The 26,731-nt window shown below is 30.0% G+C and overlaps 3 protein-coding genes across 6 annotated transcripts; 2 read left to right on the top strand and 1 right to left on the bottom strand.

Annotated features, from left to right (window-relative positions):
• Nucleotides 1–1,267: 1,267 nt before the first annotated feature.
• On the top strand, nucleotides 1,268–8,138 carry LOC8270193 (U11/U12 small nuclear ribonucleoprotein 25 kDa protein). Of its 3 annotated transcripts, XM_048371734.1 has the most exons (5): nucleotides 1,268–2,588; nucleotides 3,214–3,289; nucleotides 6,929–7,031; nucleotides 7,192–7,291; nucleotides 7,659–8,138. In XM_048371734.1, the coding sequence occupies exons 2-5, from the start codon at nucleotides 3,280–3,282 to the stop codon at nucleotides 7,752–7,754; spliced, it is 309 nt and encodes a 102-aa protein (XP_048227691.1). In that variant the 5' UTR covers nucleotides 1,268–2,588; nucleotides 3,214–3,279; the 3' UTR covers nucleotides 7,755–8,138. The 3 variants fall into 3 exon arrangements, with proteins under 3 accessions (XP_048227691.1, XP_048227692.1, XP_015579673.1); XM_048371735.1 differs by lacking the exon at nucleotides 1,268–2,588 and having other exon boundaries at nucleotides 3,110–3,289; XM_015724187.3 differs by lacking the exons at nucleotides 1,268–2,588; nucleotides 3,214–3,289 and adding an exon at nucleotides 4,416–6,760.
• A 1,349-nt stretch (nucleotides 8,139–9,487) lies between these two features.
• On the bottom strand, nucleotides 9,488–14,090 carry LOC8270191 (serine/threonine-protein kinase PBL34). 2 transcript variants are annotated; one of them, XM_048371732.1, is made up of 6 exons: nucleotides 13,166–14,090; nucleotides 12,127–12,446; nucleotides 11,878–12,013; nucleotides 11,145–11,278; nucleotides 10,936–11,059; nucleotides 9,488–10,231 (listed from the first exon to the last, which is right to left on the bottom strand). In XM_048371732.1, the coding sequence occupies exons 1-6, from the start codon at nucleotides 13,359–13,361 to the stop codon at nucleotides 9,777–9,779; spliced, it is 1,365 nt and encodes a 454-aa protein (XP_048227689.1). In that variant the 5' UTR covers nucleotides 13,362–14,090; the 3' UTR covers nucleotides 9,488–9,776. The 2 variants fall into 2 exon arrangements, with proteins under 2 accessions (XP_048227689.1, XP_048227690.1); XM_048371733.1 differs by having other exon boundaries at nucleotides 13,241–14,083.
• A 7,334-nt stretch (nucleotides 14,091–21,424) lies between these two features.
• On the top strand, nucleotides 21,425–25,195 carry LOC8270192. Its single transcript, XM_002527121.4, has 5 exons — nucleotides 21,425–21,962; nucleotides 22,152–22,314; nucleotides 24,243–24,463; nucleotides 24,612–24,785; nucleotides 24,916–25,195. The coding sequence occupies exons 1-5, from the start codon at nucleotides 21,759–21,761 to the stop codon at nucleotides 25,000–25,002; spliced, it is 849 nt and encodes a 282-aa protein (XP_002527167.1). The 5' UTR covers nucleotides 21,425–21,758; the 3' UTR covers nucleotides 25,003–25,195.
• Nucleotides 25,196–26,731: the final 1,536 nt, after the last annotated feature.

Here is a 26,731-nt window from a genome sequence, read left to right as displayed (position 1 = left end):
TCTTTTTACACTTCCCAAAATCTTCAAAGAAAGAAGAAGAAAAGGGCCCCTTAAAATAAAGGAAAATGATAATAATTAAAGAAAAGGAAAAGGATTTTTTATTTATTTAAAAAAAAAAAAAAAAAAAAAGCCAAACCCAAGAAGAGTGTCTCCTAGTGCACATCCAAGGCAGGGCCTCTTTAGCGCCGGTGTCTCCGCTTTGTGTGGCGTTGTTTAAATTTTTGCTCTATTTGCTAAGTGTGATCTCTATGTCGTTTAATTAAATTAATAAAATTCTTCCTTCAAGTGCCTGTGTGTTGAAAGAAATAAAGATGATGGATCAACTTTGTACGTACTCTTCCAAACAGAACCGAAACCGAAACTTCTTCTTTCTAGACAATCCTTTTGCTGACATTCTGCACTCCTGTTTCCAAGGTTCTCACTCTCTTTCTTTATTGGAAAATTCTTTCTACCTCTTATACTGACTTATGCACAAATGTGTCTGTGTTAGGATTTGACTGCCTTTAATTCCTACATATGGGTTATTATTGTTGATGGATAGCTTCTTATTTTGTGCAATAACATACCAAGTACATGTTCTAGACTAGGAGGAATATAATCTTTTGTAGAAAGAAAGAAAGCAAACTATAGTTTCTCTTATTAATAGTAAGATTTATAAAGCAAAATTACTACATAGGCATCATCCTATACGTACATGCAAGAAAGATTAAAGATTGTCTAAATCACATTTAAATAAAAGCTTATGCAAGTGAATGAACCAATTAAATAAGGTGTACAATATATTTTAAAGGAACACATAAACTAAGGGTTTGATCGAGAAGTTATAATTCTTTACTAATTTACAAAGGGGTACATATAAGCCAACTATCTTATTCTTCTCTTTTAAGGATATGTGTGCAGATGGTACAAGTTTAGTTTAATGATCAAATGTAAGCATGAGCTAAAAAAGGTGGGGTGTTTAAAATAATGATAATTATGGTTAGAAAGAAAGAGGGTACAATCAAAAGAAGGATTCTAGTTGTTTTTGGAGGTTTTTATTTTTTTTTTTTATTTTTGGTGGAGGAATATTTCAGGTGCATGCGTTTGATTTTTATTTGAGTACAAACTAAGCATGACAAACCCTAAAAGTAAGTTGCTCCCCTTGACATCATTCCACTCACCTTCTTCACCCTCCCATCCCGAGGCAAATCCTACCATTATACATTCTCTGCCTCTCCCCCCCTCTTCTCTCCATTCTCCAATCTTCTCTTCTCCTCTCTCTCTCTCTCTCTCTCTCTCTCTCTCTCTCTGAATTTTGAGTTCCTTGTTTATATGATAACCCTAGCTAGTTTTCGAATAGACTCCCAATTCTATCACCAGCCAATATGAAAATGGTGATTCTGTGTTTCATTCTTTTGATATGTTTAAACCCTAATTCAGCTTGTCATGAGTTTTTATATATTAATGATATGATAGCTCTTGCTAGTATTACTAGTCCTGTTTTTATTCCTAGTCCTAGATACTAATATGCCACTGCTCTATTACTAGGGCAAGAGCAAGAACTAAGTTTATTCTATGCTTTCTTCACTTCTGTTTTCTTTACTTTTTAATTTTTCTTTTGTAGAAAACTGTAATTTCTTCTTTTATATTTATATCCCATATCATACATAATTAAGCCATATATAAATAGGCACTGTGTTTGATGTTTGATGTTGATTTTCTTCAATATTCTCTGCTATGACTATTCGTCTATCTATCAATTGGATAAATGTAGATAGAGAATATTATTGGCTGTAAAAGTGTGTTGATACTACAGTTTATGGTACAGAGAATAATGATTGCAAGATCCCCTCCACCCCAAAATTTGACTGCAACCACCAACAAGACCACCACCTCCACCTCTCAACTCCACCAAGAAAATAAACCCGTTTCTCTTTTTCCCTACCAAAGAGATGCAATACATGATAGACATTATTGTTCTCTTAAATGATAATGCAAAATGGGACCGTATCTACAATTTCTTTATTCAAAGTACACTTTTTCTCTTTTGCCCTTCTGGTTGGTAAGTGCTTTGTGGTACCAAAAACAATCCGGCCAATAATCGCTGCGAATTCTCCAAGCGAAAAAAAAAAATAGAGAAAGAAAAACCCTTTTCGAACCCTTTAGATTATGTTATCTGGTTCTCTCTATATATAACTTTATATATATGGTCTATCATATCTTTTTTTGTTATCATTATTATTACTGCACTGTTGCTTTTACTTGGAGAAGAAAAAGAGGAGAGAAGATAAGTTTGCTGGATGATAGGGAAGCAACGAAAGCGATGTTGGTGAGGTTCAATCCGAAGACGGATTTACACATTCTGTTGTAAAGGACGATCTCAGATTGAGCCGCGCCAATATCACTTTTCATTAATCCTATTTTATTGCTTTCCCTTTCTGCCCCTCTTTCCCTCTTCTCTCAATAATAATGTATCTTCTGTTCTTATACATATAGCCTGCGTATAGCCATACAAACTCAGCTTCTATAACAACCAAACACCAACTGTTGTTTCTGTTCCATTTCCAATATAAATTAGCAGACAGCAGCTCCAATTATAAGGAGACAAGGTATGCAACTTTACTGCTTTCTCTCTTTCACATATATCTATTTATGTGAGTGTGTAGTTCAAGGTAAACATGTCGAAGGTGGGTTCATTCTTGAAAAATGCGAATCATGGATCGTTATATGAAATAATTACCTTTCAAGTTAAAATGAAATGATGCTGTAATTGGCTGATATAGCTTCGACTCTAAAAGGACTTGTTTCTCACATATATCCAACTCATGAAACCCTACATGTTTAATTTATGTATGCATAATTTTTAAAGGATATATAGTTAAAGAATATGCATCCATAGATTGATCTTTGATCCCATTTATTTGAAGCATGGGTGCACTGTCAAGGAACTGATTCTCTGATGTATATCTCTAGCCATACTTTTCATTTATTGATTATTATCTTTCTTGCTGTACATTTTCTACAATATAACACAACAAATATATCTTTCCTCTCAATCTTTACATGCATAGTCCATGTAGAACTTATTGTTTCATAGGCTAATAATCAATTAAAAGTATTGGTATAAATAACAAATAAATAAGTGATACGTATTATGAGTATTTTATATTTAGATATTAATAATTTATAAATAATAATATATTTCGTTCATTTACCAGTTTTATATATTGGTAGGATACATGCCAGAAATATACAAGTATTTTCTAATTAAGAAATGGAAGCAGTGGGTTCAACTCCTCCATGCATGAAGGTATTTTTGATTTGAGCCCTTTATTTTCTTTTCTACTGGCATATTTAACTATCAAACTTGAAAAGAAATAAATAAAAGGACAAGAACACTGCACACAAGATCCCTGACTATAGCTAGAGTTATGGAGAAAAGAAAAGTGCATAATTTGCAATATAAGGTGATTGAAGATGCGCTTTGCTGGATGCCAATGAAGCTTCTAAAGTGATATATATATATTCAATAGTGCAAAAGTACCACTGTCGGCACATTATTGTTAGTATCACTTTTCTTTTCTTTCATGCTTCTATATATAAATTTATTTTTCTTTTGCTCTTTTTGATCCATACGACCATGATTCTTTCTTCTTCTTGACTTGTATATTCCTTCATTTTTCTTTCTCTTGTTTATTTTGTTTTTCTTTGTGTATCTGTCGATATGGGTCAGTTCTAGCTAACAACAAAACCAGATGATATTGATTTCATTTTGATAAATTTAGCACAATTCTAGCCTAGAATTCCTACAACTTTGTATAATTCTTTGATTTCATCTTTACTCTTAAAATGGGTCTCACCTTATTTCTTTAATTAACTGAAAATGATAACGTTGTGATATTTTACTTAATTGAAAGCTCAACTAAAGAAGGAACAAACTTTTCCACCTAGCTAGCCACTTGATAATCAAATACTGGTTCTCTTGCCCCAGTTATTTTCTTTATATTTTTTATAAATGGATCTAATTAGCATGACACGCACATTAACTAACGAATTTCTATTCTCATTTGAAAAGCTTAGGACATTGTCTACTAGTAAAAGACTAAGTCAATTTTCTATAAAAAAAATTCAAATATGAACAGAAAATAGTATTTTGTATTTATTTGTGTTATTTTTAAAATTATTATTCTATATTTACTATTTAAACTTAACATGTTATCCAAATAGAAAATAGAAATTTTCTATATGATAATAAATAATCATATTTTACAGATTTTATAAATCTTTTACTGTGATAAAAGTTTAGATTTTCTTTAAGAAATGAGAATAGACAAAACCTTCTATTACCGTTTGAGAATTATATAAAGATAAAGGATGTCATATATAATGTTCTATATATTCTTAATTTATACCTAGAGATAAACAGTAGTCTAAATATATAATTAACATTCATTCTAGATGTAAATTTAGAATTAATATGACTTCTTTCACTATTCAATATGGCTAAACATGTTCCAGTTGGACATGCAAAATGCAACCTCTCTATTAAAAAGAATATCATATTGATAGTACATATCTTTATTTTTATGCCTCTATAGATATCTCAGGAAAAGTAAATGGCCGCCTGTGCTTATTCACAACTGATAATAAACAATAATTTGACACTAATTAATTCACTTTGAAGAAGAACAAAAAACTTAAACAGACCAGTTCTTTTATATATATATTTAGAATGAGAATGAAGAAAGATGGTGCTTGAATATCTAGTCTGCGATATGAAGAAAATAGAATGATTAAATTAGAAGAATGATTGAAAAGAATAATAAGGCTACTTTAGAAGAATGACTTTTACAGATTTTAACAATTTATGTATTTTCTTTAAAAATGGTTTTCAAAATAAATAAAAAAATTTGAAAAATAATTCATTTTTCAGAAAACATTGTTACCAAACACACACACACACACAGAGTAATGTATATATATATAATTATTGAGTTAGAGCATAGAAGGTCCACAAGAACTAGATTGAAAGTACTTCTTCTACCTCTGTGGTGTGTGGAAGTATATTGTTTTGGTTCCAATAACACAGATTCAAATGTTTTAGTGTTCTGGCAAATAATAGTACATCAAGGCTAGGCTGTCACAGCCCCTCCATTAACTAAGCTTTTCCTTATCGATTTAAAAAAGGGATCAAAAAAGTTGCATAGACGACTCTTCACTTTAATAAGGCTGTGATGAATCATATCACTATTTCTTACAAAATTATTTATTGCTCTTTTTACATTTTTATTCTATAACCATATTATTGTTATTATTATTATTATTAGAAAGAAAAAAAAAAAAAACCAACAGATCATTTGGCTATCTAGTAGTGAATCTACATTGGGCATTGTGGCACTTATCCCCTTTGTTCCCTGAATTTGTTATATATACTATTCTGTTTTATTAACTTTCATTTACAAAACAGACATTGGGAGTTTTTTTCAGAGAAAAAGATATAATTGTCTTCTAGAAAAATCTAATAGAATAAAATCTCACAACACAAAAATGCAATCAAAATATGGTAAAATTCAATAAAAATATATCTAAAAAATAAATGATTCTGATAAATAAGATCATGAAACTATATATAGGGATAAAAACACTAAATTTTGCTAACTCATGAGTCAGACCATTAGCCGCCCTTTTGATTGTTTGACAATCAATCACACCAACCTTCCTAGCAAGATAATGAATATCATTAGCAATCAATTCGCTTCACAGATTGAGTTTTGACTCCTAACTAAATTAATAACTTCAGTGCTGTCATATTTTATAATTAGATTCCGTATATCATAATCTCTAGCTAGAATGAGTCTATCCCGAATATCAGACATTGTAAACTGTAAAATTCTCCCAATAAATATGATTACAAGAACTCGAATCTAGCTAGAATACCTTCAAACTAACGTCGCGTTATGATTATTATCTTTTAATTACATATGATGTGGGTTTTAATGTTTATATGCTTTCATTTTTGTTAATTTTAATTCAAGATTTTTAATTTCAATCACTGGAATTTTATTATTAGTAGCAATCAAAAGAGACAATTTTGAATTATAGAAAAAGAGAATGAATTTACTTTTTTATTTTCTTAGAAAAGAGTAACAATTTCCAAATTTGTAAAACCCTCAAATGTTATATAAGGAGGACTAGCTTTTAGCTGTTACTTGTGGCCATCTGAAATCATGTAAACAAGAAAAAAAATGGTCCACAGAGTTAGATGCTTTTTCTAAATTTTCATCAGTTCTTTTTTATTTTGTTTTAATTTATTTGTATCGTTTTTATGTTGGAACATAAATTGCGCCAAGCCAACCGCTAAAAACAGAAAGTCTCTTTCCTTGCCCAAAAAGAAAAAAACACCATTGTAACTGAAATGCATGCATTCAAACCCTAACCCTAACCCTTACCCCCACTTATTACAGGAGAGTTTTTTTTTTTTTTTCTTAATCTCTGATATTGAAAACAAAACTCTTTCTATTTACAGAAGAAAAAAAAGGTGAGAAGAGAGATATTAGGATTTTTGGAATATCCAGGGTTCTTATTGTGTATAGCAAGGTAATAAGTATAACATATAGGGCTAGGGTTTTCTCTGATATATATCGGGAAAAAAAGAAAAGAAAAAGAAATATAGAAATGTCTATGATGTGCCCTTCCCTGACCTGTGTATCTTTTGCATATGAGAGGCTACCTCAAGAACAATTCAGGCTCTCTGTTCTGAAACTGAATGGTTCTTTCTTTGGTAACCTTAATCTTCCCTTCTCCATTTTAAATTGTGTATTGTTTTTTTATTTCATATGTTATATGGGTGCTTTCATGAATTGTTTTGTAGTAGATGAGACGGAAAAGGGTTTTTGATGACACTGTAAAGGGTTTTTTTCTTTTTTCTTTTTTTTTTTGGTGGTGATAGAGGTGCAAGTATCGAGGATGGCTACGGTAGGGGAACTTAAGCAAGCAGTGGAGAATGTCTTTACTCATTCACCAGAGGATGATATGCATATGAATATTTCATGGTATTAATATGTACATTTATGGTGTCTTTCTTTTCTTTTCCTTATCTGTAATTTTCTTCTTTATTGCCGCCTTTTTCCTCCTAGGTAATTTTTTCCTACAGGAAATAAATGGCAGATGGTTAAGGAAAGATTTCTGATTCTGATATACATCGTGATGCAGGTGGCATGTGTGGAGCCATTTCTGTTTATGTTATAAAGGGCAAAAGCTAATTCATGACAAGGCATATATTCAATCTTTTGGTATCAAGGATGGCGATCAGGTAAGTTCAAGATATCCACATTCTTTATCTTCAAAAAAGAAATTACAATCTAAAGTAATCCCCATTTATTAGCTGGAAGATATTTCAATGTTGGTATCCACTGGTTGAACGATAAAGTTTAGCCCTGAAAGGATGTGATATGCATGTATAAGGCTATTGGCATAATTTCATTGAAAAGGAGCCAAAAATTCAAACTTTGGAGAATATCCGAAACCACATTTCCTGACATTTTGCTTATGTTTCCCAGAACCTCTTTGAATTTCAATAGTTTGAATTAAAATCCTGTTTCATTCACATATATGCCATAGTTTGATCTGAAATTCATTTGTGGGCTTGCACTAATCATTCTTTTCTGGCGTGCGCACAGCTTTATTTTGTCAGACATTTAGCAACCAACAACCGTAGTTCAGCCAACAGACAGAAAAGAAACGACTTGATGCGTGTGACCAGTTTGCAGTTTTAAAGAAATGGTAAAAGGCTTGAAGGTCCCATAGAGAGAAAAGAAGGAAGAAACTTTCTGAATCACTTCAAGTTATGACAGTCTAAGTTGCTGCTATTCTTTCTGAGATTTAAAATCACTTTGCTCATTCTGTGCCTACTGCAAGCTACGTCCTTGAAAGTTTTCCTTGAGATCGAAGAATGCCACAGAATCGGAACTAAGATCTCATTAAGGACAGCAAGAACAGAACTTTGCAGAGTTCTTGATAAGTTGACATTGGGGATTTCATAATCCTTTATATACATAGCACTGATATCTGCTATTAGTGAGCTGATGGATTCGACTAATATTCCATATTGCTAAGCATAAATAAAAAAGTCATTTTCTGTCGTGAAGCATTTCTTTAGACGTCCTGCTTCTATATGACTATAGAGAAAGGAAGTTCAGTTTCAAGTTTGCCTGAGCATGAAATTATTTTCTTGAGCAATGTAAAATAGCTTCTATATTTTATACACATACTATGAAAGATGTTTCATAGTGGTTTAATAGTGATCAAACAAGGCTATATAAAAACTGTACTGAAAGGATGAACTTCGATAGATTCAATATGCCTATAGATTCAATATGCCTATGGATTTATCAGAAGAAAATAATGATACAAGCCATCTGCATCAATAATAGACTGTATACGGAATGAAAGCTATTCTTTTACCATCTCATGGCAGAACCATGAAAGGATATGACTTTGTATTGCCTCTGCCATCAAAATATGCTCTATGCAGTGAAATCCCAAATAATTATTATACAACCGTTAACCCTGTGAAAAACTCAGCAATATGGCATACTGCAAATTCAGTATTTGCTATTTCATTTACTTAATCTGCATTGCGCACCAACTGACAGCTAGAAAACGTTGTTAGATGTTTATCCAGGCTGTCATCAAATAGAAGTGTTGAATATGTACAATAATTATGCCTTGCAGCATGGACAATTACTTCTTGTTAGAAAGTTGGTGCTTTGAAAAGTGCCAGAGTGCTCTGATACAGGAAAAAGATAGGCAAGTTGGTAGCAGAGCATTATTCTTTGCTGCAACAGGGACACAGGAAACTCACTTCCAACAAGCGAATTTTCACCATGTCATTACTAAAAATCATTAGCATTTTCTAAGTTAAAAGCAGATGAGATTCTAATATGATTGTGATACAAATGCAGCTGATGATGACATGCATATGTCACGAGACATTTACCAGACACCCTTTCTGCGAAATGATTTGCAGAATAAGTTAAAGCTAGATGAGATTCTAGTTTGAATATGATACAAAATAGTGCTGACAGTAAAGTGCGTACAGTCAAAAGAATTTTATGCGTTCGTTAAAGAGAAAGAGTGAAAGACATATATGCCTCGTATCTTTGTTCACAGAATATAAAGCTGAACTGACTGAAAGTTGCTTGTCTTGGACACTACTTGTTTAGATTCTGAGATTTTATAGTCTACTTAGACAGAAGCTGGCTCATATTTACTTTCTACAGAAGTCCCCTGTCTTTTAAACCCTGCCAAACTTGGCACTCCTGCTACCAACTTGAGTACACCTTTTGATATGTAACCCACAAATTGTCCTATGAGATGTAGAACGTTTCGATTGAAATGACTTTTAAGGTTCACCGTTAAAACAATCTCTGAACTGATAATGAGTTCAGCTTCAGCTGAGAGATAAGACATTATTGTGGGATAGCTCCATGATAAATGCATCATGCAATTCCAAGAACTCAAAGCACTTGACATTCATGTAGCTGCATATAGCAATCTTAGAAGTGGAATGGTTTTATCTAATTACAAGATACATCTCAATTACGACGCAGGCAAATCGCAAGGAAGGTAATGATTGGTGATTGATGGTTAGCTTTCTAGCGTAAGGTTTTATGGAAACTGATTTACCTCTCATCTTCTGATGTTCTTTTGGCTCAAGCAAATATTAAAACACCCAAAAGTTCTACCACAAGCTTGACATAATTGCTTCACATAACCAATATGCAAAGGTGGATCCATCATCTACAACGCTGCTTGCCAGTATTCAAGGGAGAATCTCTGATGCTTTTGGATGATGCGTTCATGTGCAGCTGAGTTCCTTCAGATTTCTTCTTGCGCCTTGCTTGTTGAGACAAACGGGAGTGGTAAGATAAGATGGCAAGATCATTTAAATCTTGCAATGGAGTAAGAACCTTCACAACTTCATCCATTGTAGGGCGAGTCTTGGGGTCTCTACTGAGGCAGTTGTAAGCTAATTGAGAAACTTTTTGGACCCCTTTAAGGGAGTAATTCAGCTCTAATCGGGGATCCACCAGCTGGTACAGCTTTCGCTTGTCAGCTAAATAAGGCCGAGCCCAAGCAACTAGATTCTGTTCACCACTAGGGCGCTTCTTATCCATTGATCTTCTGCCTGTCAAAATCTCAAGCAGCACAACTCCGAAGCTGTAAACATCACTTTTAGATGTTAAATGTCCTGGAAAAGAAGTCAAAATTGTACAATTTGTTAGATTTACAACCAGAAAAAGCTCCAAGTCCTAGCGTTGATGATGTTTCCCAAGGAGCTAAACTTAATGAAGAGTTCTTAGTAGCAGAGGAGTATTTAAAAGTTGGTTCTCAAGCAGATCATTAATGCCAGCACAAAGCAATCATTATTTTGGATGGAGATTTAACCTTCTAGATCGATGATTTCAAATGATTACTATTAATATTTATTTACCAGTAGAGAATAATGCAAGTTAGATGAGTTAAGATTGTGAAATCGTCCTAATCCTGATCTATATCAGTAGATCCTGATTTTATATGGAAAGTTCATATATGAACTACTGTGGATGCATATTAGATTCAAAAGATTGTATGCAAGGTTTTCTGTATGTGGATGCACATACTCCATACAAACTTCTCTGCTTCAAGATATTCATTCGGTTTTCTCTACCCTTCAAAGAGAGACATTTTGGGATCTTGCTAGATGAAATCAATACCATCCCTTAATAATCATCTTGCAATGTAGATCAAAAGATAAATGTCACATCAGTAGCATGTCCAATTTGAATCAGAAAGATGTAATCAGAAATACACCTGGGGTCACTGACCAGATGCCTTATTGTCTATAATACAATTTAGATGCTTGGAAAAAATATTTCAATGCTTCCAAATCATATTATATTATAATAGCTATACCTGTCATCACATATTCCGGAGCAGCATAGCCATATGTTCCAACAACCCTGGTAGAAACATGAGTTTTGTCACCTTGAGGCCCAGCCTTTGCTAGACCAAAATCTGAAAGCTTTGCATTATATTCCTGTTTAACAAACCCCTTAAATTTAGAATCCAATCACAGGAAAATATTCAAACTCTATCCTTCATTAATATCAAACACCACATACTGAATCAAGCAAGATGTTTGAAGTCTTAAAATCTCTGTAGATAACTGGTTCTGGACCACCATGAAGAAAGGCTAATCCTTTTGCTGCCCCAAGTGCAATCTTAATCCTGTTGGACCATGGGAGAGGTATTGTCCCTTCAAAAGTTACAACAGACATCAGCATTTGCTTCATTACATCTTAAAGTTGTCCAAGCATGACAATAAAAAATATGTAAAGAAAAAAAAGTCATTGGCAGTATTCAAAAGTGTAGGTTCTTCATTAGCTTGAAATAAAATGTCAAAGAAAGCCAAAAAGAAAAGAAAAAAGGACAGCTTTTTTGACATCACGAGCTTCAGCTAAAACTGGCTAGGTATGCTATAAGTTCCTCAACACAAAATTACAGTCCACCTTATCAAGAACATATAGGTACAGCATTCCTTTAAGAAATAAAAGAAGAAAAATAGTGTATAATATCACCACAAACCAATAAAACAGATATGCTTAAAAGAAAATCTATGGAAATGGAAAATTTTTGGGATCAAAAAGAAGATATATTCACACCATTTTATTGTTTAGCCTCTATAATTAGGTGGAAAAAGAAGAGGAAAAAACCGGATTTCGGATAAAGCTTAAAGGGTAGTAAACTGAGACCGTCTAGTGGCTATTTTGATGGAGGATCCTGAAGTGTATAACCCATTTCATAATCTTGCTTGGTAACAATAGCCAAAATAGCAACTAAATTGTTAAAACTCACTTCTAAATAGATGATTTTCAAGACTTCCACGTGTCATGAATTCATAAACAAGCAGCCGTTGATCATCCTCAATGCAGTACCCAATAAGCTTAACAAGGTTAGGATGGTGAAGCTGTCCAAGAAAGTCCACTTCAGCCTGCAACAAATAAAATTTGTAATGATGTTAAAACCCTCTCTTCTCATCATCTACCACAACTGTGTTCTTCAACATCAATCTACTGACCCTAGAAAATCAGATATTCTACTAACCACCCATTCTCTATGGCCTTGAAGACCATCTGGCTTTAAACTCTTAACAGCAACTGTGATTCCTGACCCTGGTTTTGCCGGTGCTGTCCCATTCTCCTCTATCCATCCCTTGAACACAAATCCAAATCCACCTTCTCCGAGAATGCTATCAGGCCTAAAATTGCCAGTTGCTGATTTGAGCTCTTGAAAGGTGAACTGGAGTAACTGGCATAGAGATTTATTATCTGTTGGTGGTGGATCAGGATTATCAGAAGATAATTGTGCTTCATTAGGAGGACATAATTCTCGATTGCTAGCATTTAGATACCTTGTTTCAGTAGCTGCACAAACAGAATTGACTGTGAGACCCTCTTTCCATATTTCACGCTACTTTGTTTCATCAATTATATGCTTTATATCAAATTTGGCCATTCTTTTTATCCTTGTAAAAGAGCATTTAAGCACATACTTAGCTTGAGTTAAAAATAGAAGAAAAGAAATATAAAACAAAAGAACAAGACAAACTCAGTTTTTTCTTTTACAAGTTGGGAATTTAAGTTGGCTATCAATTCTTCTTCTTCTTTTTGTGGGTTAAACAAGAGATATTACATTCCAGTGCTTGCAACTCAAGAAGATGAATCCTATATAGAAACATCACCAAAAACCCAGTTTGAGATCTATACCAAGATGCCGAATTTACCAAAAATCTCACACTATACAAAAAAAAAAAAAAAAAAAAAAAAAAAAAAAAAGCTTTGAGATTAAATCAATCCAAACTCTAAAAACACTTGTAAAGGAGTTAAATCTGAATTACTTCCAATTCATACATAGGAACTTTATATTGGAAACAATTCAATAGATTAAAAAAAAAAAATAGTGTAATAAACCAATGTCAAAGAAATGAAAACAGAGGATACCCTTATGGAAATACGGAAGGGGCTAAACTTGAACCACTGCTAAATCAAAGTTACAAATTTTAATATTGGAAACAGTTCAATTAATCGAAGAAACAGATAGGAGTACAATAAACCAATGTCAAAGAATTAAAAGCAGAGGAGACCCTTATGGAGATGAAAAAGGAGCAGTCTTTCTTTCTCTTTTCGGACAAGATTTGAGTCAATACAATATAGTATACCTGCATCATAAACAAGACTAGTACGAGGGATAGTGTTAGCAGAGTCTTTAGAGGCAGAGGGTTTACAAGCACCTCTAACTCCTCGTTTTAGAAGAGACCAACATCCACATTTGTTCTCCATAACAACAAAAAGAAAAGAAAAGAAAAAAAGAGAGAACAACAGCTTTCCTTAATAAGGTTGTGTGCTGTGGCTCTATCTTTCTAACATGGGTTGTCACTACAATTGCATGAGATGTGATAGGGAGGTAAGCAGAGATTGGTCATGGCTATGAACTGAGTAAAGAATACAACCAAAAAAGAAAGAAAAAGGAAGAAGAAAAGAGATGAAAAAATGAGAGATGGGTGAAGAGAAAGAGAGAGAGCGAGAGTGAGACTGAAAATGTTTGTTGTGTGAGTTTAGTGTTAGTGTAGGTGGTGGTGGTGGTGGTGTTGTTGCTGCTGTTGGGGTTTGCAGGCATCATCATCACCATCATCGCAGTGTGTACAAAAAGAACTTTTTTTTTTGCCACCACCTTTTTGTGTGGGGGATAGAGAGAAGGGAATGGATCTCTTGGTGAAATTTACCATAATCCCTACCTAGTACATACAATTTCCTATTGCTAATTTTCAATTTCAGCGACACGTTCTCAAGATTTTTCCTCAAATACATCTTTGTTCTTGCACAATTATACCAGTTTTTTCTTTTTCTTTTTCCTTTTTTCCTTTTCCTTCTTGTTCTTTATAAAACTAAAAGTGAAGTGTTGTCTGATTCAATTTTGATGCACATTTTAACTATTTCTTCTTCTTCACGAGTTTAAGAGCACATTCTCATAATTTTTATATTTAGAATTTACTTCTTTATTTTAAGTCCAGACAATAATTATTATTTTTATTTATTTTTTAAGATAAAATTATATATATATAAATATATATTTATATATATTAATTTTTAAAATTTTAATTTTTTTATATGTATATTTAATTTTTTAACGGATAAAATTTTTGTTTTGATATATATACTTATTTTTAATTTGTTATGTGTTTTTACTTTTGACATATAAAATTCAAATTTATATATAATTTTATATTTTTTTATTAATTTATTAATTCATAATTGACATTTCTAATTAAATATTGACTTTAATTTTAAGAAATAACATATTAATTATATTTTAATATATTATATTAGCTAGTAAATAGTTTTCTAATCAAATAATGATACTGACTTTATTTTAAAAATATATATTAATTATATCTTGATAGTATATTAATTTTATAATTAGATAATAATTCTAATTCTAAAATATAACATCTTAAATTATATTTTATAATCAAAACAATAATAACGGTCGTGTAACGTACGGGTAAATAACTAGTATATATTTAATTTTTGACAAATAAAATTTTATTTTAAAATATTTATTTATTTTTAACACGATTCAAATTTATGTATAATTTTATAATTTTCTATTAACTTAAGTTACATGTCTAATTAAATACTTACTGTTTAAAAAAATATTAAATACTCACTCTAATTCTAAAACATACTATATTAATTATATTTTAATATTATATTAACTAAATAATTAATTTTTAAATAAATAATAATCTTAATTTTAAAAAATAACATCTTAAACATATTTTTAATATTATATTAAATAATAAATTAATTTTTGATTATATAATAAATTTTTAATTCTAAAAGTTAATAATAGCAATTATATTAATAATATTAATTTATATAATACTAAAATCAATTAATAAATATTTGAATATAATTTATATATTATTATATTAACAAAAATTTAAATTTTAAAAAATAAAAAAAAAGACTTAAAGTAGTCAGTTATTTTTATTTTTTAAAATATTATAATTAATTTATATATTTAAAATTTTATTATTATATATGTCAATTTAATTTTATAATTAAAATAATAATAATAATTATATAACGCGCGAATGAACAATTAATTATATTAACTTTAAAAGTTATTTACAATAACTTCTTAATTTTTAATTTTCTTGACTATAGGCTTTATTACAAACATAATGTGAACTAATTTCGAGAATTTGGCAGTATGTCTTCGAATCAAAGCAACCCAAATATAATTTGTGTGTGCAACAATGAGGTTATATATATATAATTATAATTTGTATGCAAAGGAGGGGAAAAAAGGACTAATTTCATGTTAATACTCTAAATCATGTGAGTGCATCAATCTTTTAGTTACTGAAGGCCTAAACATTATATAAGGCTCTTATAAATTAACATAATTTATGAATAAATTTATTATTTGATCTAATTTTTAATCAAAAGATGGACTAAAATATAAAAATTATAAAATTTAATTTTCATCAACATTCATTTTCTTCAAGTTGCTAAAGGAAAAAAAAAGAGTCTATTTTTTTGGCTAAAGAAATTCGTACCTGTAAAATATTTTATTCATTTATTTATAGGTTCAAAATACTAAGACCAAGTCTATTTTTTGACTATATTATATATCCATATGAGAAAAGTAGAGATTATCAACGAGTTTTTATAATTCACGAGCTTCCATTTTTGTTTAGTTAAAAATATCTTATTTAGCTTATTTTTCGTGTCTTTTAGCCAAGAAAATAGTGTAAGTAAAAAATTTAATTTTTAGAGAAATTAATGCTAAATGTAAGAGGTGACATTAGGTTAACAATTTGATAAATTGTTAATCATTTAATTTAATGATTATAAACTTCTTAATTTATTTATAAAATTAGATGCACTATGCATATATATTTATATATTAAAAAGACAGGCTTATTGTTTATACTATGAACAATAACATCTATCATATGTAACAAAACTTAACCTTGCTTATAAATAAATTGTTCAAATCAGTAGTATATATAATAGAATATCACAGCCTCAGCAAGGGAAAATATTATTTTTATTATGCTTTTTCTTTATTATGGCACATAACATAGAATTGCAAGAGAAAGAAGGTATAAAATAGCTAATTCCATAAAAGAATAATGGTTTAAAAAGACCAAACCCTTATCATGTTTTATTTATTGGTTTATTAATTGATTTGATTGAGATCTAATTCAAAATCTTATAAATTTTAAAGTTATTTTAATAATAATCGAATTATATTTTAAAAAATATAAATCTGACATGAAATTTTTCTGATCAATTGCAAATGAAAAAGATGAAAGTTAACCAGGGAAAAATAAAGTAGTACATAGAATATGGCAATAGATAGAAAATATAAATACATAAAAATTAATAAAGGTTCTTATGTGCTTGTCCTTGGTTTCCATATACAAAACACATATTTCTAAATTCAAATATGCCTTCCATTATTGCAATTAAAGGGTGGATTTGCAGTACTAATGAAGTTAAAGGGCACAAGCATTTTAATTAATGTCAAAAGAAGCACAAGGATATATAAATATATATAGTAGTAACATGTAAGGTGGGGGCAGTATCAAATTATCAAACCTTTGTTGATATGTTTTTGGGGGTTTGTGTATGGGAACCTAAAAGCACATAGATTCACCATTAAAACTAGTAACTTGGAGTCAGTGGTGCTTGAGACACTTCTTTGTCTAGCTAAATTAAGTGGGTTAACTTGAGAGGATTGGGAGGTGAGGTATAAATTAAAAAGATGATTTCCAAACAAGGAGTTAGCCATAAGTAAGATTTTAGTACTATAGAAGGTGTCCTAGGTGAGGGGTCAAAAACTAAGTTCTATAAATTGAATTAAATTAATTAATTAATCAATTGATTATTGGCCTCTATGTGTTATTATTGTTTGGTCAAAGCTAATAGGAAAGATATAGTCAAAGAGCATATTTGAGTGCAATCCCATCACACTTGCTTTCTCTCTCTGGGCAATAAGAGTATGTGTGTATATATATATATTATATATATATTCTTTTGTTATATTTTTTTTCTTATAAAGAAAGATAGGAGAAAAAAAAGAAAGAAAGAAAGAATAGAATGGGTGATAAGGAGAGGAGGAGAGGTGGGGGTGCTTGGTGAGAGGTCATTTCATCAACAACCATTAAACAAAATGTTATTCTATGATATGCTTTGGGTGAAGAAAATGTGTGAAAGATCCTATTCCCTTTTGTTTCCCCTTCTCTTTCAACACTGTGCTTTGCAACTTGACAAGGTCTCCTTGTTGGAAAGGAGAGATACCCATTGCCCCCACTATGTTTGTGGCTCCTACTAATGACCCACCACACATATAAACATATGTATATAGAGAGAAAAGAAAAGATTTTTTTCATTTTTTTGTTGTTAAAAAAAATAGTGTAGCCCACTCAAGGTCATCATATGGGCAAACAAAAAAATCCTACATTTGGAGGTAGAGTTGGAAAGCCATATAATTGGAGTTGGAGAAAGCTCCAAATGCATTTGCTAGACAGGGAAAGAGAGAGAGAGAGAGAGAGAGAGAGAGAGAGAGAGAGAGAGAGAGATGACACTGCATAACAATGGACAAAACCTGGAATGATATATGCTTTTTAAGATGGAGCATTTGCCTAATGGACAAGATTTTGGGCATCATATGTAGATACAGGGCCCAAGAGATATATCAGGTCGAAACTCCATACCCAACAATCAATCTGATCCCATGAGCAAGCAAGCAATACAAAAACTAATCTTTTCATTTGGACTAGTGATTGTTTGACAGGAAATTTTCTGTCTTCCTCTCTTTCTTTTCTCTTCTCTTTTCTGGTTTGATGTCCACTACACATTGCACCACTTGAGCAACATGGCTCCTTATTTGGTATCACCATCATGATGCTTGGACCTATTTATCTAATGAAATATACAAAAGCAATGCAACAGATACATATATTTTTCATCACTCCATCTCTTTAGTTTAGTTAAAAGCGAACTATCAGTCTAACAAAAAAAAAAAAAAAGCAAGCATAAATTTCATAGTTTAGAAAATTCACAAAGGAGCATGCATTTTTAATGGTTGAATTCTAACAATAAGATGGAAGCATGTGAATAAACTTAGGCTTTTAAATTATAGAAATTATAAAACTTTTAAGTTCAAATCTCTTTGTTATTATCCAATAACATCGGTAAAAGTTTATTATTTATACGAATATAAAACATTTACTGATTTTAAAAAAAGGAGAGAGTAATGATTTGTCTACAATTATACCAAACCAAATCGAGTTTTGAATAGCTTAGATTTAATTTATTTATTATGAAACTGAGTATTAAATCTACTAAATTTTTTTAATGTTGTGCGAATCTAACCGAGTTGATAATATAAGTTAAAAATTAAATTATGCATCAATATGTTAATAAAAATAATTATATGAATTTATAATAAAATTTTATAATTATATATATATATACAAATTTTAAGCTATTAATCCATTAATTTACAAGTTAATTTGGAATCACGTAAATAGATAAGCAAGGCGGTTGATGAATTTAACAAATCAAATTTTGCTGAGCTTGATATAGATTTTACCTATTAAAATGAGTTTTATTAAACGTGCTGAAACCACCTTTTAGAAATCAAAGTTGAGGAGCTTTGCGGATATGTAGCCTTAGGCAGTAGGATGGAAAGGCAAAGAGCAATCAGTTTGAACTTTGGCTGATTTTAAGGAAAGAAGAAGAGGAGTTATGATTCAGGGTAGCTGGGGATGTCCAATTGTTATTTGAATTTTGTAATAAAACTGTTTCTTTTACTTTCGGTGATGTGTGACTCTGGTGTCCCTTTGGTAACTAAGGGAAAGTTTAATTTTGATCATCATACACAATTAGACAACATTATAGTCAAACAAATTTCCTCAACTCAAACAATCAAGACCGAGAGTCTTTTGTCTCCCCCTTCCCTTTCTCTTAATTATCATTTTTTGTCCTCTTTACATTATATCTATAGATATTAAGATAATGCATGTGAACCCAATATGTCTCCTTTTCTAATAATGAGGAGATCAATCAAAGGAGCATTGCAAGTTTATCACTTTCTTTCTTTCTTCAACTCTCACTCTCTCTAATTAGATCGAAGAACCCATCTATTCTGTTTAAGCCTTAATTATTGCCAAAGGCATTTCTTTCTTTTTCTTATAATTTATCTTCTAAAGTGATAATAAAAGTATAAAATAGCCTAATCCATCTGAAATGTTGATTACTTTGTAAAGCAAAAGAAGCAAAATTCATGGTGATTTTGACCAACTCTTGCATAAATCATTTTATATCTACAATTCATGCCCACTTATATTTTTCTAGCCTCAACACAACTCGAGACCCAAAAAAAAAAAAAAAAAAAAGTAATTCATAAAGTCCTCTTCTCCTGTGTCACCTTTTCTTTAATGGTTTATTGATGTCAAATTGATGGACTAAAGCAATAATCTTAGTTTAGAATGAAGCATAGATTATATATTATAGTCGGAGATTACGAGTTTATGTCTATGATCATTTCTTTGCGAATTATTACTATTTATTTTCTTTTCTTTTTTTGTCTAATTAGTGAGTTATCTCTTATTTTATTTTTATCATATTAATATCCCTTTTGAATTTATATGAAATTGAATAATACCTATTTAGCTAGAGGTAATATATTTAAAGGATTAAATTATAAATAAATCTATAATTTGATTTTTAGATTTTCTAACGAGTCATAAACTCATCTAAAAAAAATCTCTTTATTAAATTGGAGCAAAATGATTAATTTTAATAGTACAAACAATTTTAGTGCGTAACAAAATTAAATAATATTTTTTACTTATTTTAAATTTTAGTACAATTTAATCCTAAAAATTTAGATGTTTTAAACTTATTTATATTTAAAGCAACATTAATAAATCACTGTGCCTAATTTACTTTCTAACTCATTAAGATAAAATAAACATTTTGTTAGATGCTAAAACTAGAATATCTTAAAAGCCAAGATTTTATATTAATTTAATAAATAAAATATTCTTATATGATTTTAATATTTAATAAAAAATTTATGGTTCAAATTATAACTTTTTTAGCTACAAAATACAAGAAAATTTTAATATTTTAAAAATGATACAAGCCAATGTATTAGAATAAAACTTAGAAGAAAAGTAATAGATAATAAAGCATAGATAAATTTCTCAATTTTTTGTTAAAATGTAATTAGAGACTTTAGAATGTAATTAACAGAATAATTATATTCTTTAAACTAATTTTAATGATGTGAGGCCTAGTTAATTTTTAGAGTTAAGAGAAATCACTTTAAATTTGTTTAACTTAATTTTTGTATGTGAAAAAATATTAGCTCTAGATCTTAGTGGGTAAAAACTATAAAGTGATGATTTTTCTTTGATCTTGACAAAGAAAAATCAACACTCTCATTATTAGTTAAAAAAATAATTTTAAGAATATAATTATTCTATATTCAAATTTTAGAAATATAATTCAAAATTTTTAAAATCTAAGTAAAATTTTAACTAAATGTCCAAAAAAAATTTGAAAAATGTTGAGAGTTTATTCATACTTTTTTTTTTTTTATCTAATTAATAGTTATCCCTTTGTTTTATTTTGCTAAGGTTGCTAGGGGCTAGAGAAAAATTTGGACTGGGTTGAAGCAGAAAACTTTTGGTTTGGGCTTGAAGCTATGTGAATGTGAATGTAAAAGTTAATGTAATAATAGGGCCTTGGCCATTTTACCACATTTATTATGTTAATTTGTTATCACATTTATTATGTTAATTTGTAATATTTTTTTATTTATATATACTTTTATATTTTTATTTGTTTATATCATTAAAATTTAAATTATATATCTTGGTAAATTAAATATTAGAGTTAATTATATCAATATCCTAAAATTTGATCGTATTTACACATTTAATATTATTATTTAAAAAATTAAATTAATAATTCTAATTTTTATTGAAATTATAATTGGTTATCCGCTAGTGAATTTTTTATTAATTATTTACTAAGAGAAATTTATAAAAAATATAATTAATATTTTTATAGATATATTTTTCCTCAATTTTATAATATTAACGAATATGAAAAATAATAGTTTCATAACCACGTAAACAAGTCCGTAAATTCGAAGGAATAAAAAAGCAGTAACCAAAGTCAATCCCTTTCTCTCCGCAAAATTCCTAACGTGTATCACAACAAACAAACTTAGAAGGAAATAATAAAATAATAAATAATAATAATAATAATAATAATGATAACCGGAGCCTTTCACTGACCAGCACGTCACCTTAGCATCTATTACAATGATTAAGAGACGGCAAAACCAGAAATGAGAGACCCCTCTTTTTCTCTCTCTAAACAAAGGGTAAAAACGCAAAATAAAGGAATTAGGTACATCAAAACCCTAATTCAGATCAGGAATTTTATAGATAGGTCCTGAAATTGAGTTTTTTTATTTATCGGTCGGTCGGTCGGTCGATCGATCAAGAGCTTTATGAACAGGAATAGAGGATATCAAATTAGGGTAGATATAGAGAGATAGATAGAGAAACGAGAGAGAAAAGAGGAAGAAGAAGAAGAAGAAGAAAGAAGAATAAAAATAAGAGAGGAGAAAAAGAAACTATGTCTGCAATAGTGTGCGGGAAGAGATCTTTTTTTGAAGAATTACCAGTGACAAGCCCTTCTACCGCCGCCGTTGTTGTCTCCTCTAAAAGAATCCGTTGTTGCTCTTCTCCCGTTCGCAGTTTCTCTCCTCCTCGTTCTTTTTCCCCCTTTTCTTCTAAATTAGATAAACTCTTCGCTCTTTTTCCTCTTATGGACAAACAGGTTCTCCTTTTTCTTTATTTGTTTTTTTTTTTCAGGGTTTCTTGATCGATTGATCGTTGCACCGTTATTTTGCTTGCAAATGTTGACAACTTCTTTTGAATCTATATTTATAAAGTTTGCTAGGATTCTAATTTAAAATTTTGAAATTGCAAGGATTTTAAGTGTTTGGAAATGCTTATGATTGTATAGATTATCGAGAGAGCGCTTGAAGAATGTGGTGATGATTTGGATTCCGCTATAAGAAGTTTGAATGAGCTTCGTTTGGGATCTGCTGCTGATAACAGCATCAACAACTTGGATTCTAATAATGTAGTTAGATCTGATTTACTCCTCGACGCTAATGTTCAACAAGGTATGCATAGGAACATTGTATATCATGTTTTTGTTTTTCTTTAATTTCATGTTTCTTAATGTTTGTGAGTTTATGTATGGTCGCTTGAGGTTAGAAATGTGTTCTAAGAAACATTATAAATGTATATATATTGTAAGCTTTCCTCCCAATTCGCTTGATTTGTTCCATTTTGTAAGGAGAGGATAAAGCAAGGTGGCATTTTTATTTTTTTTGCACTCTCTGCATGATATGGAGCATTACTTGCTGTAAACTGACGTTGCTTGCTTGTGCAGTATATGTCTAATTTCTACACATTTGTTGCGGTGTTTTGACTCTTTTAATCATAGGGAGTAATGCTGTTTCTTTCTGTCATTTATTTCTAGTTTGTGATTGAAGAAAAGTGTCAAGGTTGTGTGTGAAGCTTTAACTCTTTCTGTTTTCATTTGTTCATCCTTTTCCCCAAACATCCTTTCTTTCCTCTTCCCCCTTTAAACTATCTGATTTGGAAATGTATACATATGGCTCATGCTCATTTAAATTTAATTAAACGGCATGTTAAAACTGTTCTTTACCTATTTGCTGCTGTCTTGACTTGTTATTTCTCTGTTATTCTGTAGAGAATATTGGAAATTAGTTTGGTTACCTTGTCAACATTTGCCGGAAGATTTTATGTTCTGCTATTGCATCTCTTGTTCTTCTCATCCTTCAACATTTATTTTGTTTCTCTTTTTTCTTCTATAAAACTTTCTGATTGGCAGCTTATACTTGTGAGCATTTCTCGTTAATGTTTAATCAAAAGAATCGCTTTTGTTTCTTTCATATGTTCATTCCCTTTGATATCTCCAAGCCAAAGTTTTTAATATCAATAGCCAAATATATTTTGAGGTCCTAAAATTATGGAAATATCAATATATTGATGGGAACATATCCGAAAAACCTCGTAAATCTTAAAAATAGTTAATTGATATGGTTTGTAAATTTTCAGAATTTAATGAATCAAATTGTGATATATCAATGAATATATTGAATAATATAGACATGCTCCAAGCATATTTTATGTGCACCTTAGTTTGTCCGAAATTTTTGCGTACTTTGTGTGATGATGATATATCACTATATCAGCCTTGTATGCATAGGAGTCTGGTCAACTGTGCCATAAGATGAGATGTATCTGATGGGATTTAGGCATATTTGTGATGAGTCATAAATGTCTTCTAGAGCAGTAATAGCTCTCAGTTAATTGACATGTTTCTTAAAATGTGTTATATATGGAATGTGCACAATGTGATTTGAGTGCTTGGGGCCATCTTCTCTCTCTGTGTTGTGGGTATACATAGCACCGATAATGGTTTGGGATTTTTTTATTATTTAAATTTGGTTACTGATAAGATAAACAGTTTTGTAAACTGCAAAGAGAAATGTGTACATAGATTGTGAAGATCACAGAGTTTCCCTTTATGCTGAGGACAAAATTTGTTGCTCAACTCAAGAGTGATGATAGTATGCCGATCGATTCCCCTCTATGAAGAAGTTTTAACTTCACATGGAAAAGCTGTATAATTGGCTCCTTTTTCTACCAACATGTAAATTATTGACAGATTCCTTGTTGTGTGTGTGTATACAAACTTTTAACATCTGCAATTATTTAGGGTTAGTACTACAGAGGCAGTTAAGACTCCATGCTATTTTCAATTTTGACCTCTTGTGTGCGAGTATGCGTGCCATTTTCTGTGTTTCTTTTTATAATAAAAATTTTAAATCCTGATTCTAGTGCATTCTGCTCTCTGATACTTATCGATCTGCCGGCTATGCCATTTCTTCATTCAGTCAGATGAAGTATGATGATCATGAGTTCCCATTCTCTGGTCCGAAAGAAAAATAGGGAAAATCAGCTTGTTTATTTTTATAGGTCATGCAGTCTTATTGGGCAGAATAATATTTTGTTTCAGGTGTAACAATAACTAACGCAGAAGCTCCACCAACTGATGATCTATCAGCTTCATCGCAGCTTCCAATGGATGGTGCAGAGTGGGTAGAGCTATTTGTTAATCAAATGATGAGTGCCTCCAACATGGATGATGCTAGAGCACGTGCTTCAAGGGCATTGGAAGCACTGGAGAAGTCCATCTGTGCACGTGCTGGGGCAGAGACGGCCAAAAGCTTTCAACAGGTTTTCCTTTTCTTTGTTTGCTGTTTTTATTTTCACTTTAGCTACTCACTTGTTGGGAGAAGGAAATAGGGTGTGCCAAAGATTGAAATTTTTTTATTATTATTATTAATTTTTATTCGAAAGGTATTGACGCGATGCATATTTTTAGGAAAATATGATGTTGAAGGAACAAGTACAAGCACTGATTCAGGAAAATGCAATTCTCAAGCGAGCTGTATCTATTCAGCATGAGCGCCAGAAAGAGTTTGAAGATAGGAGTCAGGAATTGCAGCATCTGAAGCAATTGGTATCTCAGTACCAGGACCAGTTGAGAGCTTTGGAGGTTGAACTAATTAACTTGTGATACTTGATTTTGTTCTTCCATTTTAATAGCAGAATAGCTTGTTTCTAATATCCCACCAATTATCTCAACTCTAACGTAATGGTCTTTTGTTGATTTTACGATCTGCCAGGTGAGCAACTATGCCTTGACAATGCACCTGAAGCAGGCTCAGCAAAGCAATTCTATTCCAGGCCGTTTCCACCCAGATGTGTTCTAGTAGAAGTCTTTATGGAACCATCCCATGATATCCGATTCAATACTAGCATGCTCTATCTTTTGGTAGACAGAACTTGATTTCTGTTGACCAATTTAAGTTCTTTGGGATACTCTGACAAGTTGTCTGGTTTTAGTTTGAGATGTGTTTTATGCGCAACATTTGTAGATTTTATAATACATATGTTAATAATTTATATGCATTGATTTATATGAATATGAATTAAAAAAAAAGTGCCTCTTGGTATCGAGATACTTAATAAATTAGTATATAATATAATATTTATTAAACAAGTTTAGTTATTTTGTGAATATATTTTTTTGTTGTATAGTAGGAATTCTTATTTTATACTTTATATATTTAATAGATATTTAAATTAATTTATATAAAATTAAAATATTTAAGTTTTTTCTTTGCTTTTTGATTTAATGGCCTATTGTCGGTACTAACTTCTATGTATAAACTTTTTTAATTATATTTTTATTCGTATTATCATTTATTAAAGTAATTTATTTTAGTGGAATAATTATTTTTATTTATTTGTTAAAAGAATACAATTACATTATACTAATAATTGTTCAATAAAAACATTAACATAAAATTTCCATTTTGAAAAAAAAAAAATGAAATGTCCATATTTAAGTTTTAATAATTTTAAAATATAATATCTTTAGTAGTAATATTATTATTTGAAGTATAAGAATTCTCATAGAAAGGAGAAAAAAATGTTAAATAATAAATTAATAATTAAAGCATATCAAAAAGTAAAAAGAATATATTATCATCCAAAAACTGGATTTTATATAATAATAATGAGCACATTAAATATATGTATTTTATTTGAAATAAAATCAAATGTGTATTTTATTTTATTTTGAATTTTTTATCTTGTAAAAGTTTATATGCAATTCTCATATAAATATACGTAGTTTATATATATATATATATATATTAAAATTGAAACAAAAATAATGGTTTATCTTTTAATCTATAATTATAATAATAACTTTCTAAATTTAAATTTTTGTATGTATTTTTTATTATTTTGATCAATTAATTAATTTTATTTTATTTGTATATTGTATCTTTTGCTGTATTATAATATCTTCCTTTAAATTTAATTATTTATCTCATATATTTATTTTATTTTTATTTTTTATTTGCTAATGAGTTTATTAATGAATCTTGTGTTTTTATATTAATTACTTTTATTTTTTACTTTTACTCATTTAAATTTAAATTTGTATTTATCTATAGCCTTTAATTTTTTTTAAATATTTTTTTATTTATTAATTTAAAAGAAATTTAACCATTATATAATTTTATAATTTCTACTTATAAACATCTTAAGAAGAAAGAAAAGAAATTTCAATTAGAATATATAGAAGCCATTTATGTTTTTTCTTTAATTGTATTTTTTCTTTTTATTCTTCTACACTTTAATTTAATTTAATTTATTTTATTTTATATTACTGAAATTTAATTAGCAATAAATAAATAATTATATTTGTTCATGCATATTTTATATTTTCAATAAATTTAGAGCTTAAGTGTGATTTATATATGCATATATATTATAAATCTCAAATTATTTATTTTAGTTTTTAATATTCAAGTTAATAATTTATAAATTAGGTAAAGAGAACCAGATTAGTTGAAACAAACTGGAATCGGCACAAAACTAAAAGAAAACGGTTCAAAATCGATTTCCCCTAAGCTAGAATCGGAATTA

Source organism: Ricinus communis, chromosome 3 (assembly GCF_019578655.1).
Source record: "Ricinus communis isolate WT05 ecotype wild-type chromosome 3, ASM1957865v1, whole genome shotgun sequence".
Lineage (NCBI taxonomy): Eukaryota > Viridiplantae > Streptophyta > Magnoliopsida > Malpighiales > Euphorbiaceae > Ricinus > Ricinus communis.
Note: the sequence above shows the minus strand (reverse complement) of the source record. Positions and strands in the feature narration are given on the sequence as shown.

What these genes read in the sequence shown, in the direction of transcription:
- LOC8270193 (XM_015724187.3), top strand. Translation starts at nt 6,655, where the DNA reads ATGTCTATGATGTGCCCTTCCCTGACCTGTGTATCTTTTGCATATGAG. An exon ending in ATGCATATGAATATTTCATG is followed by an intron (nt 7,032 to 7,191) that starts GTATTAATATGT and finishes ATCGTGATGCAG; the next exon opens with GTGGCATGTGTGGAGCCATT. An exon ending in GTATCAAGGATGGCGATCAG is followed by an intron (nt 7,292 to 7,658) that starts GTAAGTTCAAGA and finishes GCGTGCGCACAG; the next exon opens with CTTTATTTTGTCAGACATTT.
- LOC8270191 (XM_048371732.1), bottom strand. Translation starts at nt 13,361, where the DNA reads ATGGAGAACAAATGTGGATGTTGGTCTCTTCTAAAACGAGGAGTTAGA. An exon ending in CCTTTTTCATCTCCATAAGG is followed by an intron (nt 12,447 to 13,165) that starts GTCTCCTCTGCT and finishes CTGTTTGTGCAG; the next exon opens with CTACTGAAACAAGGTATCTA. An exon ending in TGAAAATCATCTATTTAGAA is followed by an intron (nt 11,279 to 11,877) that starts GTGAGTTTTAAC and finishes TAACTTTTGAAG; the next exon opens with GGACAATACCTCTCCCATGG.
- LOC8270192 (XM_002527121.4), top strand. Translation starts at nt 21,759, where the DNA reads ATGTCTGCAATAGTGTGCGGGAAGAGATCTTTTTTTGAAGAATTACCA. An exon ending in TTCCTCTTATGGACAAACAG is followed by an intron (nt 21,963 to 22,151) that starts GTTCTCCTTTTT and finishes ATGATTGTATAG; the next exon opens with ATTATCGAGAGAGCGCTTGA. An exon ending in CGGCCAAAAGCTTTCAACAG is followed by an intron (nt 24,464 to 24,611) that starts GTTTTCCTTTTC and finishes GCATATTTTTAG; the next exon opens with GAAAATATGATGTTGAAGGA.